Below are 19,571 nucleotides of genomic sequence, written 5' to 3' on the forward strand. Positions count from 1 at the left end.
ACAAAGATTTCATGAATATTCGGGTTTTCGATATTTAAAAAAATTGTATGAACTTCATTTTTTCTTTTTTACAAAGAATGTGTTTATTAAACTTTGTATCCTAAATTTAAACCTTTTGCTTACGTAAATCTGATCTTTGTCTTTTTTTGACTAGTTTATGTATTCATAATTCATATGCCGTGATTGATTCATGTTCATCACGTGAGAAAAGCAAAATATTTATTATTAATTGGTGATCCGCGAGTCAAGTAGCGAAAACGATAATAAAATTTGACGGAAATTTATTAATTAAAAGCCGCATTTCCGAATGTGGGGTTGTTCATGAATTTCTCTAGCCAAATGTTTAAATAACGCCATTTTGCTTTAATGAAATAGTTTTCCACAGTTTTCCCACCAATCTCATGCAAAAAAAACCATAATGTAACATTGGAAAAAAGTCCAATTTCTAAGAGATCTGAGATTTGAAAGACAAAAACTAGTTTTATCATACCATATCACTTGTATAATGAGTGTGAAAAAGTCTTGAATTTGTCGGTTTAGAAGTTATTACAGCATAGTTTACTAATAAAATATATCAAAAATAAAGCAATATGCATGAAAGTTTAGTGAAATATAAAAATATTTCCATAATTTGTACTTTTAAAACCTTAGTTTACCTAATAACATAGTAAATGCCGCGTGCTTCCAAGGTAAACTTCGTCAAAAAAAAGTTTTACACTTTGTAGCTTTGAAAAATAAAAGTGTGACATTTACTTTATTGTTTGTGTTATTTTTAGTAAACTATGCTTTATAGTTTTTGTTACATCAGAAATCATTAAAGTCGGCGTATTACGACAAATTAGTATATGATTTGCGTCAAATTTTATATGTAATTTCTCTAGTTAACTCGCGGATCGTCAATTAAAGATGTATCCGAAATTTTTTAAAGTAATTTACATATTATAGTACGCCGCATACATACATACAGTAATGTTTCTAGGTTACAAAAATTTAAATGTATATAATTATATTGATAATCAGACATATTATCGCAATTACCTCTTTTATTTTCCTATATACAGGACGAATATTTTAGAATTTGTATGACAATTTCAAGGAAAGTTCTTTCGTTTTTCCTTAATAAAGATTGAAACGATTAAATCACCTTTTTAACTAATAATATCAATAATGCATTATGAAGAAAGAATTTTCCATCATGTTGAAAATCTGTAACGAAATATGAGTATATGACATCAATATCAATCATTAACTTTTATTATTAACAAAAACGCAAATAATTAGGTGTTCTTTGATAAAGAGATAAAGAATAATTAATAAATTTTGTACTTGATTATAATACATTTACGGAAATAATAAATAAAATATTATGATCGTAATTACGTTTTATAATTCAGATGAATTAAAACTCGCGCATATGTAATACTGAAATGTGTCAAAAATTTTTCGTTAAAATTTTTTGGCGAGTGACGAAAAAAGCTTTTCGAAGCAATACTTTTTTTTTTTTCATTTGATAATTGTCGATTATAATATACATAAAATATCATATATATTGAATATAATTTATTATTTCAAGTTAATATACAATAAAAATGGCGCAGTAATAAATAATTTGTGATAAAGCTATCTAATCTTGAAATAGTTTTACAATCAAATCAATCTCATTAGTTTTACCAAATGTAATGCTTTCACTGTTGGAGATGACTCATACTTCAAGATATACTATTCCCAGTAAGTACTTCATAATGATATACTTACTGTAAATTGATTCATTTCTGTAATAATCTGCCACAGATGTATTTCTTCCATGTAATTCTGAAACATGTCCTACCGCAAGATTGCTGCAAAGTTTGAAATCTCATATTACATAATAAAAAAAATGATAATATAAAAAAATTAGAGCTGCGTAAAATGATAGTATATTAATATATTTGCTTAGTATATTAACCGAAAATTCGTAATTCGAGAACAAATTTCTTAATTATGAAATATATAATTATATATTAGTGCAATTTGTCTATAAGTTGTTATTTAAAATTCCAAAAAGGAATTTTGTATTTTGTACTAAATGCTATCCCAGATTTTATAGTTCTATTTGTCGCATGTTACCGTCTAGTAGCGCATAAGCGCCGAATTTTTCTTTGTTGTTTCATATTAAACGATTCTATTTGGATTTTCGTTTTTTGTAACTTTATGCACGAAAAAACGGTTTTAGTCTAGTTTATGCAAAACCGAGTATTATGAATGAATCATTATCAATAATAGATAAGTACTATTTGAGCAATCTCAATAATGGTATTTATTTAATAATACAATAATACAATAATGCTTAATTAGTCCTCTAGGTGATATTCATCGTCGTCAATTTTTAATTTTATCAACTTTACCATTGTTTTCTAATAATATATTCAAAAAATCCGTATCAAGATAATATTCTTGTAGCATATTTTCGATACTTTGAACACGTTCTTCCAAAGTAAAATTTTTAGTTCTTCCACTGACGAATGGAATTGGTTCGTAATTATTTTTAAGTTTCCTTACGAATTTTCTTTGATATTTTGTACATAGGCAATTAAATACATGTATTTGCAAAAATCCCCTAATAAAAAAGAAATAGGTAGTATTATTAACAATATATATTTACGAATTATATATATATAATTATTTCACTCACCATGGTGCTAATTTAGATGCTCCAAATAAAAATACAAAAATTCCAGATAAAGAGCTGAAGAATCCACCAATACTCGATATAATTGTACCAACTAAAAAAGTGATAAATTTTTATTATTTTTTAAATTAAAATTATTGTCACTAAAAATTAAAAAATAATTAAATAGTTACGATCATAAAAAGTTTCTTCTTGATGATGAATATCCATTGAAGTGGATCTTAGTACAAGCGTTGTTATATTTGGAGTGTTTAAAGTTGTTATGCTCGTATGTGCATTAAAGCTGGCATATTCTATACTCTTTCCACCTGCAAGACCATATGCATATTTACTAAATATTCGTTTTACAATTGTAGGTGACCAATATATGATATTAGTTTGTTCGCTCATAAGATGTAAAGAAACAGATTTTTTATATAAAATTCTGTCTGATGGATAATATTTATCTATTTCAAGTCCATCTAAAAAGCTTTCAGTGACGTCTAAATAGTTCTCAGTGATGTTAGGAATTATTGTTATCTTTAACTCCTCTTGATAGTTAAAAGAATAACGAGGACAACGGGGATCATTGAAATGAATATAATCTATAGGAACTTCATTAGCTATTCTACATTCTCCTTGTTGACCGTCATAAGCGTTGTAAGTACAATTTACAATTGGACCACAAATTTGCATCGTAATATTAATATTGGTATGATTTACTATAGGTTGTTTACTTATGATAAGATTGGGTTCAGAAACCGATTTAAAAAATTGGGAAAACTGATAGTAAGTATAAAAAATAAGTATGATAATAAGTGAAAAAGAGCTTAATTTTTTAAAAATAATAAAGGAATAAGGTTCAGTTGATCGTCTATTTTCTAATAATAACATTTTGAATTAAAAAATAACTCGCTGACATACTATTATATAAATAAAAAATTATGTGATATGTGATATTATGGATTTGTTTATATTCAGCCGTATATACAGTATATAAAAGCAGATGACATAATTCTTGAACATTTTTAAACATGAATTACGGAAAATTTTTAGAATTTTTATTTATTTTTATAATTATTTTCGAAATTTTGTTTCTTTTTATTTATTCTTTTCTTGTAAACTCTAAATTTTTATTATGGTCCACATTTCCATTCGTTTTTTTTAGTGGGTTATATGCAGTCTATAATAAAACCATAATATATTATATAGCATTTTTAATCATAAACTTTATTCCATTTATATTAATGCTTTGCAATATCTTCAAATTTGATTATTATTATGGTAAAGATTTTTAGCATCTGCGTAAATATTAATTTTTAATGAAAAAAAAATAAGTTATTAATTTTAAGTCTTTTTTATTGCATGATAAGCCATTATTGATTATGAGCTAAACGATTTAAGCGATGGAACAAATATTGAGTATTTAAGAAAAGTTTCGCGTGATAAAACTATAAAAAAGCAAAATAAATGAAAATACATTGAAGTATTATATACCTAAATATATGCCTGTGGTGATAATTTTGGGAATTTTTCAATTTATTTTTTGTATTTTATTATTAAAGATAAGGTATTTTTTATATTTTATCTGGGTAATTTATATCGTTAATTTTACGAATCACAACCAATAAATCATTATTAGGTTACGGAAATGGAGTAAGCCGGAATCCAAATTGGATGGCGTTAAGAAAAGTATGCTGACTTTATAAATTAAATCCTTTCTATGTCGCTATATTAATTTATTTTTATTAAACATATTAGATGTCTATATTATATACCAACTTGAAAAGATTTTACTTCTAATTACGATTTCGTTCCTTGGAATTTGGATATTAATGACAGAAATATATGAAATATTTAATACAAATCTATTACTTTTCTATACGAAAGTTCCATATGAAAAAAATTTAGATATATTTCTTAATATATTTGGCACTACTATAATTATTCCAATCTCAATTATTTTCATAGCGATACGAAGACGTTCAAGTAGTCTTTATTTATTATTTTGCATTTCAAGTGTAATTGAAGTGGGAATAATTATTTTCAGGTTACTATCGAGTTATCGTAAAGATTATGTGAGTTATAGAAAATTAAATATTGATCATTCTTACATGCGTGGTAATTAATAACTTTTAAATAGAATTCTTATTTTGATTATTTTATATTAATTTTATTAATTAATACATCCTAGATATCTTACTCAACATTGATAATAGTATTATATATAGAATGAGGTTTTTTATCGGTAAGTATATTGACTGAGATGTTTTAATTAAATTAATATATTAACGTATCGTTATTATTATTATATAATCATTATTTATTAGCTATACCCACATTGATTTTTCTAGTTATTTTAAATATTAACACATACTTATGTTATAAATGGATTGAAAGAAAATTTATTTCACAAAGTAAAATTTCACATTTACATTTATTATTGTTATTATTTTTTATGCTAACTTATTTATTTGCTTTAGTATATGGATCAGATGAAGATAAATGGATTTTGCTAAAAAGAATTAAAATGTTTTTGAAAAGAATTTTCAAGAAATTTTTAATATTTTTGGAAATAAAGCCAGAGCCATATGACCGTTTAAAAGAATTGGGTGTCAATGCGTGGAAATTTGTACCTGAATCAAGAATTTTACTATTAAATATTGTACAGATTAAAGATGAAAACGACGAGATTGAAAACGTTGATAAAAAAAATGAAGGTATTGTAAGCGATGAAAATGACAAAGATGATTATGATGATGGGACTGCAAACGATGAAAATGACAAAGATGTTGAGATTGTAGTCGAAAATACTGAAAACAATAATAGTAACACGGTTGTAGGCGTTGAGAATAACAAAAATAATGAGTTTGCAGGCGTTAAAAATTACAAAAACGTTAAACTGAATAATATAATTGATTTTAAAGCTAAATCTGATGTAATGATACGGACAAATTATCCTTTACGTAATATGAGATCATTGGATTTGAGTAAGCACTATTAGTCTTATGATTGTAGTTTATTATTCTATAACTTATTTCCTGCCACTTTCATTTCAAACATAACAACAGATGCTCAAGTTTCACCAGAAGAATATCGGTTTCTTTCGTCTCAAGTAAAATATTGGTTTTATTACTATGAAATAACAATCTTGTCAAATTCGAATAAAGATAAAACAATAATTGCTATTGGTCTCGCCACAAAAAAATATCCAACCAACAGGTATTTATTTTTGTAAAAAAAAAAACCTTTTCATATTTAAATTAAGTGATTTCTAATCCTATTTTTTTAAGATTACCTGGTTGTAATACACATTCAGTTGGATTTCATTCAGATGAAGGTAGAATATTCCACAATGAAAAGTATACTGGATCAAAATATAGTGATAAATGGGGAGAAGTAAATGATGTAATAGGTTGTGGTTATGTCCCAAATACTGGTCAAGTTTTTTTTACAATGAATGGTAAAAATTTGGGTGATGCTTATACCGGTCTATTTTATGATAAGTGGTATCCTACAATTGGTTCTAATGGTTTTTGTAGATTAAAAGTTAATTTTGGTAAAAAAGAATTTAAATATAAAGAAGCCAATGGTATGAGCGTTGCTGGTATAATTTAAGAGTTATTATTATTAATTGGTAGATGAAGTTAGATAAACATTCCTTAAACCATTTACTTTTTCAGATTTTGTTATTTTTTTTATAATATCTCGATTATACTTATAAAGTTTCATGCGTGTGGTTGTATTTTTGGTTGTTTAACGAACTGGGACACTTGGAAATAAAAAATGATAAAAATAAATATTTTAAAATTATAAAATATCATTATTAATGAATATTTATTACACAAAAATTTGGTAAGGAGGAGTTTTTTCTTTGGATCTATTTTTTATCGAAACAATATTAACATTTCTTTTTTATTATTTTAGACTCCTTCTCTGTAGGAATCCGGCCCTGGTTTCGAAACATGGATCCTTGGTAAGTTTTCGAAATCTTTTGAAAACTTTACTACATTATTTTAAGAGTTATTTTACTAATTTCTTTTTTATTCTTTTATAGAATCCAATGTTCGATTTTGGGATTTATTATAAGTAGTTTTGGATTTTGTATTAAAGTTAATATGATAAAAGTTCTTATTAAATAGTTGCAAGTGATTGGAATATTTAATGGAACCAATAGAGTTTAAGTAATCAGAATGAAAAGATATAATTGTGTGATTCTGTGTGATTTTTCCTTGCAAAAAAAAAATTTTTTATAGGTCTTGATTCTGAACTTATGGATTTATTTTAGTGTTATTTTTCAGCTTCGAAATTTGCTCAAAACTTTGCGCTTTTTTTTAATTTTAGAAATGGTTACTAACTTTTTCTTTCTATTTTTTTTTTGTAGGTTCCGGCATACAGTGAAAATTGTAAGTTTGAATTAAACTATTTTTTATTTAAACGTTCTGTCTTTATTTGTAGGGATTTTGGGTGGAGCTTTTAAATTGAAAATACTTAGTTTCGTATGTATTGCAAAAATTTTTTTGTTCCTTTTTTTAAAAGAAATGTTATATTAACTGGACGTTTCTATCTCTTAATTTTGTAGGGACTTTGGATGGATGCTGCAATACTTTATTATTATTGACCGGATAGAGAAAATTGACCAGTCTATATTATTACAAATAATGGAGCAAATGTAATTTTAGAAATGATTTTGTGAGAAATATCCGTTTAATGTCATTTACTAAAACTTAACAATTTCAAAAAGGAACACAAACTAAATTTAATAAAATATTTACTATTTATTCACAAATTTGAAAATGCACGTTCTACGTTCTATTTACATTTTTACAATTTGTTTATACCGATTTTTTAGTACAACCGATTAAATCAGGTGTCGATTTCCTTAATATACTAATATGAAGTAACTTTATACATACGGTTTGCTTATACTTACCGTAACCATATCATGAAAATAATACGGTTTAAAAAAAATCGAAATGAAATGATTTTAAAAATATAAGTTTTTTATTAAAAAATTCGGTTTAATAAGAACCGAAAAAATAATTTGAAAAAAAAAGATCGATAAATAAAAACAAACGTTCTTATTTAAATTTATTTTACGTAATTGATCCCGCAATTACGGTTGGACCCATCTAAAAAAATCTCTACCCGGGTCACCTTGCAGATGGACCCGGGTGGAAGCCGGGTCAACCCAACCCGTCAACCCACCCGCTACCCACCCGTAATCCATATAAAAAAATTACTATTTACATTCAGCTGTAGCACATTTTTAATTCAAGATGTACGATGTGGTGTAATTTTTTTGACCATTGATCAATATGCAATTGATTTGAGTCTTTAAGTTGAATATCATCTGATACAATGCAACTTCATATTTCCAGTTCCACCATCATGCTTGTAACTTTTTACATTTATACTCTTCACCATTTGAAATAAGTACTTTACAGATATCACGCCCATTTACAACCTGAAAATAATCTCAAACAAACTTGTTTTTTTAGTTTTTAGGTTAATTCGGATCTTTTTTTGCATGTGGTACTCCAATTATTTCTTCAAACTCTTTTTTTATATTTAAAGCATCAGAGAGTTTATTGCTTTCTTCATCTGTATATTCATCATTGTTTATTATTTATATTTACTGCATTAAAATTTTAAAAAATTTTTTGTGAATGAAGAGTGGCTGTGTGGAAAGTAATTCGATCATTTTATTAATAATTAATACTAAACGGGAACTTTACATTACAGGTGACTAAACAGGTGACCTGACGGCGACGGGTTGACCCACCTGTCTCCAAATTATTACCACCCGGATACCTATCCACCCGCGGTAACCCGGGTATAGTCCAACCTGGGTCCAATCCCTATTGCAGAATTGCTTAATTATTTATGAAAAAAAAAAAACGGTTCGACGTTTTTTTTTTACTGTAAAATAATTAAATAAACAAAACGCCGAACCGTTTTTTTAAAATATTTACAATTAATTGTGGTACCGCAAATTAGTAATTGCAGATTATTTGCGAGATTGCGGTAACGGGTCGCAGCTCTAATTATATATCCTTTATTTCCTTATTCAGTTTTCACATTATTAGTTTACATATAAAGTGGCTTTGAAATTTTAACATGACGCAATGTAGAAAAGTTTAAAGTGGCTTTGAAAATTTTAAAATGGCGCAATGTAGAAATACTTGACAAAAATACTCTTGTACGCCTCATCATTGATAATAATATGAAAAAGTATAATTTAAATTAATTTGAAATACGCGTTATTATAAAAAATTTTCTTATATTCACTTTGAGAAGAGAAGAGAAAATTTCTTTAAAAACAAATAAACAAACTACAAATTAAAAAATTGTAAATAACACACGCAAAATCAATCATGCAATTAAAACACTTATTGTTGATTTTCGTCTTTACTATTGTTTTAGCGAGTAAATAATCACCTTAAAAAAAAATTTTCTTTTTTACTAAATGAATTCTTAATAATAATTTGATTCATTATATTGACACAGATGCAGCACCATTTGATCCTAACAATAAGATGGCCTCAGATGTAGATTGCATATCAACAGACTTTGAGAATTGTTACCGTATAACAGGGGCGGTATGATACAGATTTCAGAGGTTTTGACCTTATACCCCCCACCATTGCGTGAGTTTTATTATTAGTAGATATGTATAAAACTTATATAATAATTGGGTATTTATCATGAGTAATACCTAGGTATTATTAAAGTATTTTAAATAATAAATCGGTAGAAAATGGGAGTTCTTTTTTGTAGGGTACTGTGCATGGGGGGGGTACTGTGGCCCGCAAAATACGGTATTTCGTCAAACACTACTGATCTACTGCATTTTGGTAGAACATTTTAATAAAGAAGCTCGATTATCTATAATTGAAAATTAATTTGTAAAAACTAATAAATTACCTTTTACCGATCGTGCTCGTCATGATAGTCTTTTCGGGCACGTCTGAAATGTGTCAGGTTGACGGCGCAGTGTGGCGCAGTAATTTCAAAAAATCTAAGTTAAAGATTTTCTTTTCAATATAATGATTTCAAATTTACACATTAGATATATTTTCATCTGTTTTACAAAATTCACTTATAAATGGAAGGAGGTTTTAGAAGTAGATTTTGACTTTAGTATATAACAACTGATTTCATTGTCTTTGCCGATCATTTCCAAAATTGGATTTGTCAAAAAATCGGTTTTTGTTAAATAACTCGAAAATGGCCTTCTAAACCGCCCGCATATACTCTAAGTAAATTTGCAGTGCGGATGAAAATACATCTAGTGCAGGAATTTAAAGGTTTTATTTTAAATAAAAAAATTGCAATTTATTTTTTTTTTGGAAAAATCGCTGCGCCACACTGCGCCGTCAACCTGACACACATTTCAGATGTGCTCTTTTCGGCTGTAAAATATATAATGAGCTAGAAGCATCAAAGCGCTAGATGAAAATGTGTTTACTGAATTGTGACATAAAATATCACATTCGATTAGTATGTGTGTGTATTGAATAGTACGAAAAATTTTTGTGCCATACTAAAAATTATGTGACTTTACTCTCACTTATTCTTTTTATCGGCAACTGTATATATTTCGAACCTGGCGCAATGATAAAACAAAAAAATAGATAAATGGCGATTACACTTATACATGCATGTATATAATAAAAGCATTCTTATTAATTTGTTTTATTTAGAATTATTAAAAAATCAATGAAATCATTTCTATTATAATCTTTTTTTATTCAATTTGAATTGACCGATTCATGATCAATACGAATACAGAGCCACAATATTATGGTAGTAAAATATATAGTATACTAGTATTCATAATTATAAATTCAAATATATATATTATCATTGAAACATTTGATCGATATTTCAAGTTGTTGATTCAATTTGCTCATCCCATACAAAGAGTAATTAATCTAAATAACAACCTCTTTCTCAAAGTGTTTATATAAGAAAATTTTTTTATAATAAGTATTTCAAATTACTTTAAAATTACATTTTTTCATATTATTATTAATGATGAAGCGTGCAAGAATATTTTTGCTACGTTTTTCTACATTGTGCCGCCGTGTTAAAATTTTCAAAGCCATTTTAAATTAATAATGTGAAAATGAGGGAGAAGTAAGGGATGTGTATAAGCGTATTTTGCCATGTTTTTCTGTGTTGCGCCATGTTCAATTAAAATTGATATATAAAATAATTTGAATTGTATAACATGGAAACACTATGGAAACGCGTGATATGTCTGCGCCTGATCTACTCCGTGATTTTTGTGGGTTTCAGTTTTTTTTAGTTTATTAATCATTAGTTCTATTTGGTGACAATGCCCGTGATAAAATAGTTTACTATTTTAACATCAAAACTAATCTGGGACAGGTTTTACTTATGTAAAAAAAAACAAAGTTCGTTTTTAACAAAATGTTTTTTTTACATACTCCTGATATTTTAGCCGTAACCCGTCGCGTTGCGCCGGGAAATAGTATATTAATTGCATATTATTATAGTATTATGTATTGAAAAGAAAATTTTGATTTATGTTTAGAAATTTTGTTACTTATATAATAATTAGAAATTTGAAGAATTGAAAGTAAATAAATAATTCAAAATAAAATAAATAATAAAATTAAATTAAATAAAAATTTAAAAAGGTGAAAAAAAAACCTAAGAAAGGAGTCTGAAAGGTAGTCAGTACTACCCTTAGAAAAAATTTTTTATATAGAAAAATTCTTTTATATATTAGAAAAATTTTTTGAATGTTAATAAACTGAAAAATGTATAGAACATTTTATAATAATATTGAAGAACTGGGCGTAAATCGGCAAAATGTAAACACCGATAACGTTGAAAAGATTATGAATATCTCCTAAACCGAATTTGGTATAAGGTTAAACAGATAGTGGAGATAAAACCTGAAACAGCAAAAAATTTCTATTCTTTAGAGGGAAATTCAAAAAATTCACAAACTCGAAAAATTAAAAATCCAGTAACAATAAAGCCAAAGGTAATATTTGTTTCAAGTAAATATTTTATTTATTAATTAATAATTTTTATTTTAAATGATAATCAAGGACGCGTTCAAAAAAAGAATCAAAAGTGGGATTGAATTGAAACCACTAGACCTTCTAAAAGGGCTGCATTAACATCTCGTCAACAAAATACATCTCAGATCAATGAAGAAGAAAAGGAAAATAATCCTCAAGGTTTGGTCAAATACAAATTCTTTTAAAAAAATTTTCTTGTTAAAATTTAATGATTATTCTAAATATAAAATAATTCCGGAAAAGAAAACGAGCCTATAAATTTGTTACATTCAGAAAGTTTAGGCGAAATTCATTTAATTATTTTTTTTTTGTTTTTTTTTATTATTTTTATATATTAAATTAAAAAAAAAAACAATTCAAGCAAAGAAGATAATTCTATTGATACGCCACCTTCTTCTTCAGGTTTGTTACTTTTTTTCGAGAAAATTAAATATATAAAATATAACAAATACTGATGTTAAATTTGAAGATCGCAAGTTATTTTGTGAAATTCACTATGATGAAACAAGAAGAAAATAACTTTTAATATGCGGTATTACTTTATTCTTCATTTCTTAAAAATAGTTCGGCCTGTTTGTTCTTAGTTTATAAGGGGATAGTTTTGGGAAGTCGGATTTATTAGATATTTAAGATTATGGTAGTTGGTAGCAAGAAATATATTGTATGGAAGTGTATAGCGCACCATAGTATCAAAATGAAATTTGGTATCGTGCAAAATTTCTTAAAGTGAGATAAATGAAAAAATTCGGTTGAATTTTTAGTTAGTTAATACACACTCGTGCGAATTTTTTCTTTTAATAAAAAAGTATCGTGTGGACCAATCAAATTCTGAGAGGTACAGGTTAAGAATCTGCACCCCCGGGTACAGGATAATGGGGTATAGGTTAAGGAAGACGGGTCACGTGACTCACTTATAGTAACTGGGAAATTATATTACGTAAGTATCTGCGGTTTTAAGATAATTTCAAAATAAATCTCCCTATTTTGTTTACGCAATGGCCTCAACTTCTGGCAATGCAGAAGGTTAGGCTCACAGTGAAAAGTTTATAATTCTATATTTGATACTGTTTATTAAATATCAACGTACGTTTTTAGATACAGCCCGTTGCTTACTTCACTTGTTCTCGAGCTCGTTCTCAGGTTCTCCTGACTACAAGTACACAAGAAACCAAAGAACTTGTTTTAGCTAAAGATCGCTTGCTTGCAAAAGGACTTGATTTGGCCAAAGATCGCTTGCTTGCATTACCTCAAGAAGAATCAGAAAAATATACAGGATCAAGGGAGCTCGTTTTAAGAGAAAATGTATCACTTGATGCCTATCTAAAATATCGTGAACGTGACCCAGATCTTTCAGTACTCATATACTTAGACAATGGAACAATCAAAGCGTATGAATTACCTACCTTTCCTCATTCAAGAGTATCAGCAACAATCAAAGTTTCAATGGGCGCATGGAATCGTGCGGATTTGGTGTACGGAGATGATGTGACTCTGATTCTAGGTGCAAATAGTTCGAAAGAGCCAGATTCATGGGTTCGACCAAAATATCGTATTAGGCCAGGACCCGGTGCGCCAGCAGCAAATAATCTAGGAGCAGCATACCCCACGATGATTATCGAAGTTGGTCACAGTCAGAGTCTTCTCGATCTTCATAGAAAAGTAGCTCTATATTTTTCTCCACGAACCACCATCCAAATCGTATTATTGGTCAAGATTTTTAAGCCTAAAGGAAACAATACCATTACACTAATTGTGGCAAAATACGTTCGTACAAGCCAGACTCCACTGATTCCGAAACAAGTTATCTCTTTTGGTACGGCGACTCCACATCAGTCAACTATAAATTATATTACCAATACCATGGGAGTACCTCAGAATTGCTTTATTGGATTTGGCAGAAGAGACCCAGTTACTGGAAACAACTACCCTGCTTGTAACATGGCCAATATTGGGTTATATCTCATGAATATTCCAGCCAATGAACTCTTTGATGGAGATAGTACCGTTCGCCCTTTCACTCAAGCAATAAATCAAGGATTTAATTTGGATCTTTATGAGATTCAGGAAGCAATACGTAACGAATTTAACATTTAAGTTTCACCAAAGAACTTTAGTTTGCTAATGCTAATGCTTAATATAAAATATTTTTTTATACCGTTATTAATTTGTAAATTTTTTTATTAGATTTTATTAGACATTGTAGAACATTTTTTTTGCAGTAAATTTAGCTTAATTCTAATATTTGATAAAAATGGATTTATTTAGCTTTATGTTATATATAGCAAAGCAATAAAATACATTTACCCACGCTATACATGTTTTTCGTCATCTTTCTGAACATGCATGATGCTTTGGCAATCTTATTAATGCATTGGTATCTTTGAAAGAAATGGTTCATCAAATATATAAAAGTTATGTAAACTGTATGTGTTAACGTGTATTGATTCTCATATTTTTGATCTTGGCAGAAGATTTGTTCTGATGAAAGTACTGATGAAATCATTGCCAACCAAGAATGCGCGTGAATTGCGTGATTTACAATTATTAGTCACAAAAATTTCTCCGCGAAATGGTAATATCTATACTGTACAACAAGAAATTATTTTTTACCTGAACTCCTGAAGATCTTGTCCTCAAGACACCATACTTCCTCTACTGTAGGGCAAGTAGTTGAATCACAGTTAATTGGTTCACACAAAAGTTAGATGCCATGTGCACACGTTGAAGTTGTAAGATCATGGTTATCCTAATAGAAGAGGTGTATGGATGCTAACCCTTCCTGTAGGGCAAGTAGTTGAATCAAAGTTTAATTGGTTTACACGAAAGTTGGATGCCATGTGCACATGTTGAAATTGTAAGGTCATGGTTATCCTAATAGGCTGGATACATAGTCTTGATGTTTGGAAGATTTAAGAATTGCCAATCAAAGACTAAGACATATTATTCAAGAAGCTACACAATTAACTATTGAAAAACAGGAATTAGAAAATAATATTTCAATTGCAGATAATTGAATTTATTACTTGAGCTTTTTATTCGTATTACATAATATTAATCATTCGAAACAGAAACTACTTACTAATACATTTACTTCAGATAAGAATTTTATTTACACAAATTTTGCCAAGAAAATTTTTTGATCAGTCCTGGTGTTGGGAAAAACTTTATTAATTTTTCAATAATTTCTTTGTTCTCTCTTTTTTAAGAAGTTTGACGCTTAATTTATTTCTATCACTATTGCTAACTATGAGATTCTCACCCCACACTCTTTTATTATACTAGATTTCCGAAATAAATTTTCCCACACATATCTACAGAATTTTCGTTTATCTATCACTCTCACCCGCAGACAGTATAAAAAATTATTTTCCGCAAGAAAACTTCTCTGGGATTAAGTAACTTCGAATCTACAAGCATAAATTCGGGAGATTAGCAACCGATGTAATAAAAAAATAATATTTCTGATTCACACTTACCACTACGATTCATTTTCACAACATTCCATTCCGCCTTGTATTTAGGAAATTTGTTGATTAGAGCATTAAGTTAGCCAAGCAATAAACAACTTTATTATTACTTTGCGGAAAATATGAGTTCGTTTGATTGTTAATATCAATGATTTTAATAATGGTAAGCTTGATTGGTTTGTTTTACTTGTGCAAGGCGGATAAAAGGATTCATTAACAGGGACATCACCTTTTTATACAATTTGCAGGATCGATCATGGAATACACTTTGGGGAAAAATTATGTTAATATGATCACATCACAAAAATCTGATCAACGGACTCTCCTTAATTTAACAATAAAAGAATTTAACGCTATCCACATGTAAAGATCATCAAGGGATTCTTTTACAATAATATACGTAATAATTTTGAGAATATGCAAGAAAGTTTTCCTGGATCTTCACTGGCAATCTTATTGCCCAATAATTTGCCAATCCAGATTTCCTAAATTACCATGTGTCAATATATATATGTACGCTCGAACAATAAAAAATTAGTATATATGATCTAAAGATTGTTACCAATCGCCACGAGAAAAATATTTTACTACGTCAGGTCATTTAGCACCCTAAATGTTTTTTATTTGCAATACATTGAGCCCTCCTTTGATGCTACGCATCTGCAGGAGATAACCTATTCTAATGGGGTTTCTTTTTTTTTGAATTTATGAGAAAAAAGGGCTTTTTTTCTTTAAGGCAAAAAGTTCGAGACGTAGTCCATGATATATGATAATCGTGAATCAGGATCTACCGACTAATAATGACTAATAATATTAATGACGTATTACCAAGGTATTACTGCGCGTGATATACCCTTTTCAGAGCAGTAATCCCGGCAAAAGTATCATTCTTGATAGATATGCAGGAGAATCTTGATATGCATAATATATTTTACAGTAAAGTCTATCAAGAATAATACCTCATGTCTATCAAGAATGATACTTTTGCGTAATCCCGCACCTGTGGTGTAACCAGACTTTACTATTTTTAGTAACAGAAACCCGTCCAATGTGTGACAATAAGGTGTGACAAATAGAGATCAGACTGCAAAAAATTTTCTAAGTCGCTGAGATAAATATAAACAACGCGTTCCTCACGGTCACGTGACATGTGACAATAAACATCACCTCAGTTATACCACGGGTGCGGGATTATAGATCCCCTTTTCAATAGCTAAGCCACCCACGTGATTCGAAAAAAGATAGCCCTGATTTACACCCTTAAATAATTGGTTGCTGATGCGGTCAGCGGTCAGGGACGATGATTTTCTGTGGCAACAAAATATTAATTCCGTCTGCGCTAAAACTGCATACTGTGCATTAAAAAATACATTATTCTGCAAACTTTTTGTTATAATATTTATGTATTCTGCATAATTCTGTGAAACTTTATTATAATTTTTCAGTTATATACATGCGCAAAAACATATTCTTACTACAAATAAATGATCTCACTGTTTTAAACTACTGTTAAAGTAAAGTATATTTAAACTGGATAAAGACTCCATAGATAAATTTTGCCAATTATCATCTAAAATCGAATTATATTTAGAAAAACTTCTTTCTACACTACAAGAAGAAATTGGTAACCATATATAGTCTAATGCAATTTGGGATAAAAGGGGTAAACTTTCGGCAATATTTAACCAATATTCATCTAAAGTTGTCTCCATTAAATTTACATCAATCGTAGATCTACAATAAATTGCCCATTCATCTAATAAATTATTAGATGGATTGTCTAATTCTATAATTATACTACAGTATATTGACGTATATCTTTTCATGTAATATCACCAAGATGAATGAATTTTGGTTCAAAAATTTGGCATGCATGAAAAAGAGGGTGTCCAGGATGAGAAGGAATATGTATTGCAAATTTTTCATATACCACGCTATACTTGTAGCCGAAACCTCTCAAGGGTATGGCCGAATCCGAAAGTCCGAAACTCTAGTCCGAAACTAATACCGAAATCTGAAACTCTGGCCGAAACTTTATATAAGCCAAAATTAATTTTTAAATTTTATACTATAGGCCAAAACCTAAGAATGCATTTGTTTATTTATTTTATTATTCTTATTACTAATTATGATTACATTAATGATATTATTGTTATAATATAAGCTAAAAATTACTAAAAAATAAACTAAAAATTATAAAAAATTACTAAAGATTAAAATTCACTATATATAAAATTGCTAAAATATTAAAATTAAAATAAAATCAATAAAATTTAACTCCCATTATCATCATTCATTTCTTTAGCTATCAATGCCTCAATATCATAATCTTCACGTTCTGGATCCAATACAACAGTTTGTCTCCTTTGACTAACTATTACTTCATCTTCTTCAGATTCATTTCGTTCCATATTAAAAATATGTGAATCAATATCTATATCTAAAGCAACATTTAGATTATACGTTTTAGACATGTCAATAATTGTATCAATTATATTTTCCTCATACAAAAAATCATAATCTCCTTCACCAACTAACTCATCACTAATTTCTATTAAAGTATCTATCATTTTTTCACATAATGAACATTCAGAAGTATCAACTGCATAATAAGGCAATTCACGCTTTGCATTTGTAATATAATAAGTATGCAATTTACACATACCTTCTACCTGATCTACAGCTAATTTTGTACGTCTTTGACCATAAACCCATCCTAAAACTGAAAAGGAATGTTCACAAGAAGCACTGTGTGAAGATACAGGCATACAGCAAAAAGCTGAAGTGCTAAAGCTTGTAATTCCCATTCCTCCTTAGTATTTTGAGCAGTTTCCTACCAAATGATTGGTGTATCTGATTTATAATTATAATGTTGATTAAATGGTGCTTTATTTTTCATATATTTTCACATTTGAGAAAGTAGTTTTTCACATGATTCTTGATTATATCCCATATTCTTCCAAATCTGTGCTGCTTTGACAGTAATATTATGGATCTTACTTGGATTTATACCATTACCTAAAAAAAAATAAAACAAGAATAAATTTATGATAAATGATTCTAATTATTGATAAATTTTTAAAATAAATAAATCACAACTTACTATAATAACGAGGATGCAAAAAAAATGCCAAAAGAAAAAGATCATCAGAAAATTTGTCATACTGTTCATTAAATTTAATCACAATAATTTTTAAATTCTATATTTTGGTTTAATATACGATAAACTGCATTTGCTAATGACAATAAATGAATATAGCAATCAGCAAATGATGATGTTCTTAATTCTAAACATCTTACTGTAACCTTAAGTGGATGAAAAATGGATGTAATAATTTGACAATTTTCATAAAAATTTCGGTTACAAAGAATATCTTTGACCCGATTTTTGATATCATTTCCATGTTCTGAAAGAACCTAAATAAATAAAATAAAAAATAATAAATTAAATAATTAATAAATATTATATAATAATTTATTATATAATGTAATATACATATGAACACTTACCCCGCAAAAGCAAACTCAAGTCTTACAATAAAATTAATGCAGTGGACCAGCGCATTTTGTATGACTTTTTAATTCTCCTCCTTTAATTTGTAAAATTTTAATTGCATCCTTCAGAAATTGATATGGAGCATGAGACATTGCAAAATACTGATGAATCACACCAACTTTCCGAACTGTATCTGCAACAAATGTGTGTTCGCATACATCTTTCGTAATTAGATTAATACAATGAGCCATACATCGAATATTAAGAATATGAAAGTATTTTTCACAAAGAATCCTTCGAGCAACACGTGCATCTGGCGCATTATCTGAAACTACTGCAGCCACTTTTTCAGGATCAATATCATCTACAATTTTAATGATTTCATTGCCAAGAAATGCGCCAGTATGATGGAAGACATCAGAATAATTCTTTGAACACCATAAATATTCTTTACGCTTCTCAGTAATTAAACAATAATCATAAATTGATTGCCCAGTAGAATTGGTCCACCCATCAAAAGCAATGGTAAGATTATTTTCTTCCTTAATTATTCTATTAACTTTGAGTGTAATTCTGAATACTTTCTGAATTATAAGGGTTTCTATTAGGACCCAACGGCTTGGAAGATTATAAATAGTACGTAAAATCTTAATAAATTCGATAAAGAAGGGTGTTCAATAAGAGAAAATGGCAAATTACAACATACAAATATTTTTGCCAATGCTTTATTATTTTGATCTTTTTTGACTAGTAGAGTAGGAAAATTTTCATAATGATCATCTATACAAGTAGTGGGATACCACGCTATAATATAATTATATTATAGCGTGGTATCCCACTTGGACTAGGTTATAGTACCACGCTATAATCTAAATATCATATTATAATCTGAATACCAC

At 28.3% G+C, this 19,571-nt stretch overlaps 3 protein-coding genes across 3 annotated transcripts; 2 read left to right on the forward strand and 1 right to left on the reverse strand.

Moving 5' to 3' along the window:
• Positions 1 to 2,358: 2,358 nt before the first annotated feature.
• OCT59_027700 (uncharacterized protein) lies at positions 2,359 to 3,343 on the reverse strand (the record flags this gene model as incomplete). The annotated part of the gene is made up of 3 exons (XM_025328868.1): positions 2,359 to 2,596; positions 2,672 to 2,762; positions 2,842 to 3,343. 3 exons carry the CDS (start codon positions 3,341 to 3,343, stop codon positions 2,359 to 2,361), a joined length of 831 nt encoding a protein of 276 aa, XP_025164811.1.
• A 1,834-nt stretch (positions 3,344 to 5,177) lies between these two features.
• On the forward strand, positions 5,178 to 6,265 carry OCT59_027701 (uncharacterized protein; the record flags this gene model as incomplete). Its single annotated transcript, XM_025309694.2, has 3 exons — positions 5,178 to 5,637; positions 5,719 to 5,869; positions 5,941 to 6,265. The coding sequence occupies 3 exons, from the start codon at positions 5,178 to 5,180 to the stop codon at positions 6,263 to 6,265; spliced, it is 936 nt and encodes a 311-aa protein (XP_025164813.2).
• A 6,458-nt stretch (positions 6,266 to 12,723) lies between these two features.
• OCT59_027702 (uncharacterized protein) lies at positions 12,724 to 13,803 on the forward strand (the record flags this gene model as incomplete). Its single annotated transcript, XM_066137168.1, has 2 exons — positions 12,724 to 12,732; positions 12,805 to 13,803. 2 exons carry the CDS (start codon positions 12,724 to 12,726, stop codon positions 13,801 to 13,803), a joined length of 1,008 nt encoding a protein of 335 aa, XP_065993583.1.
• Positions 13,804 to 19,571: the final 5,768 nt, after the last annotated feature.

The sequence above is a fragment of the Rhizophagus irregularis genome, chromosome 7 (assembly GCF_026210795.1).
Source record: "Rhizophagus irregularis chromosome 7, complete sequence".
Classification (NCBI taxonomy): domain Eukaryota; kingdom Fungi; phylum Glomeromycota; class Glomeromycetes; order Glomerales; family Glomeraceae; genus Rhizophagus; species Rhizophagus irregularis.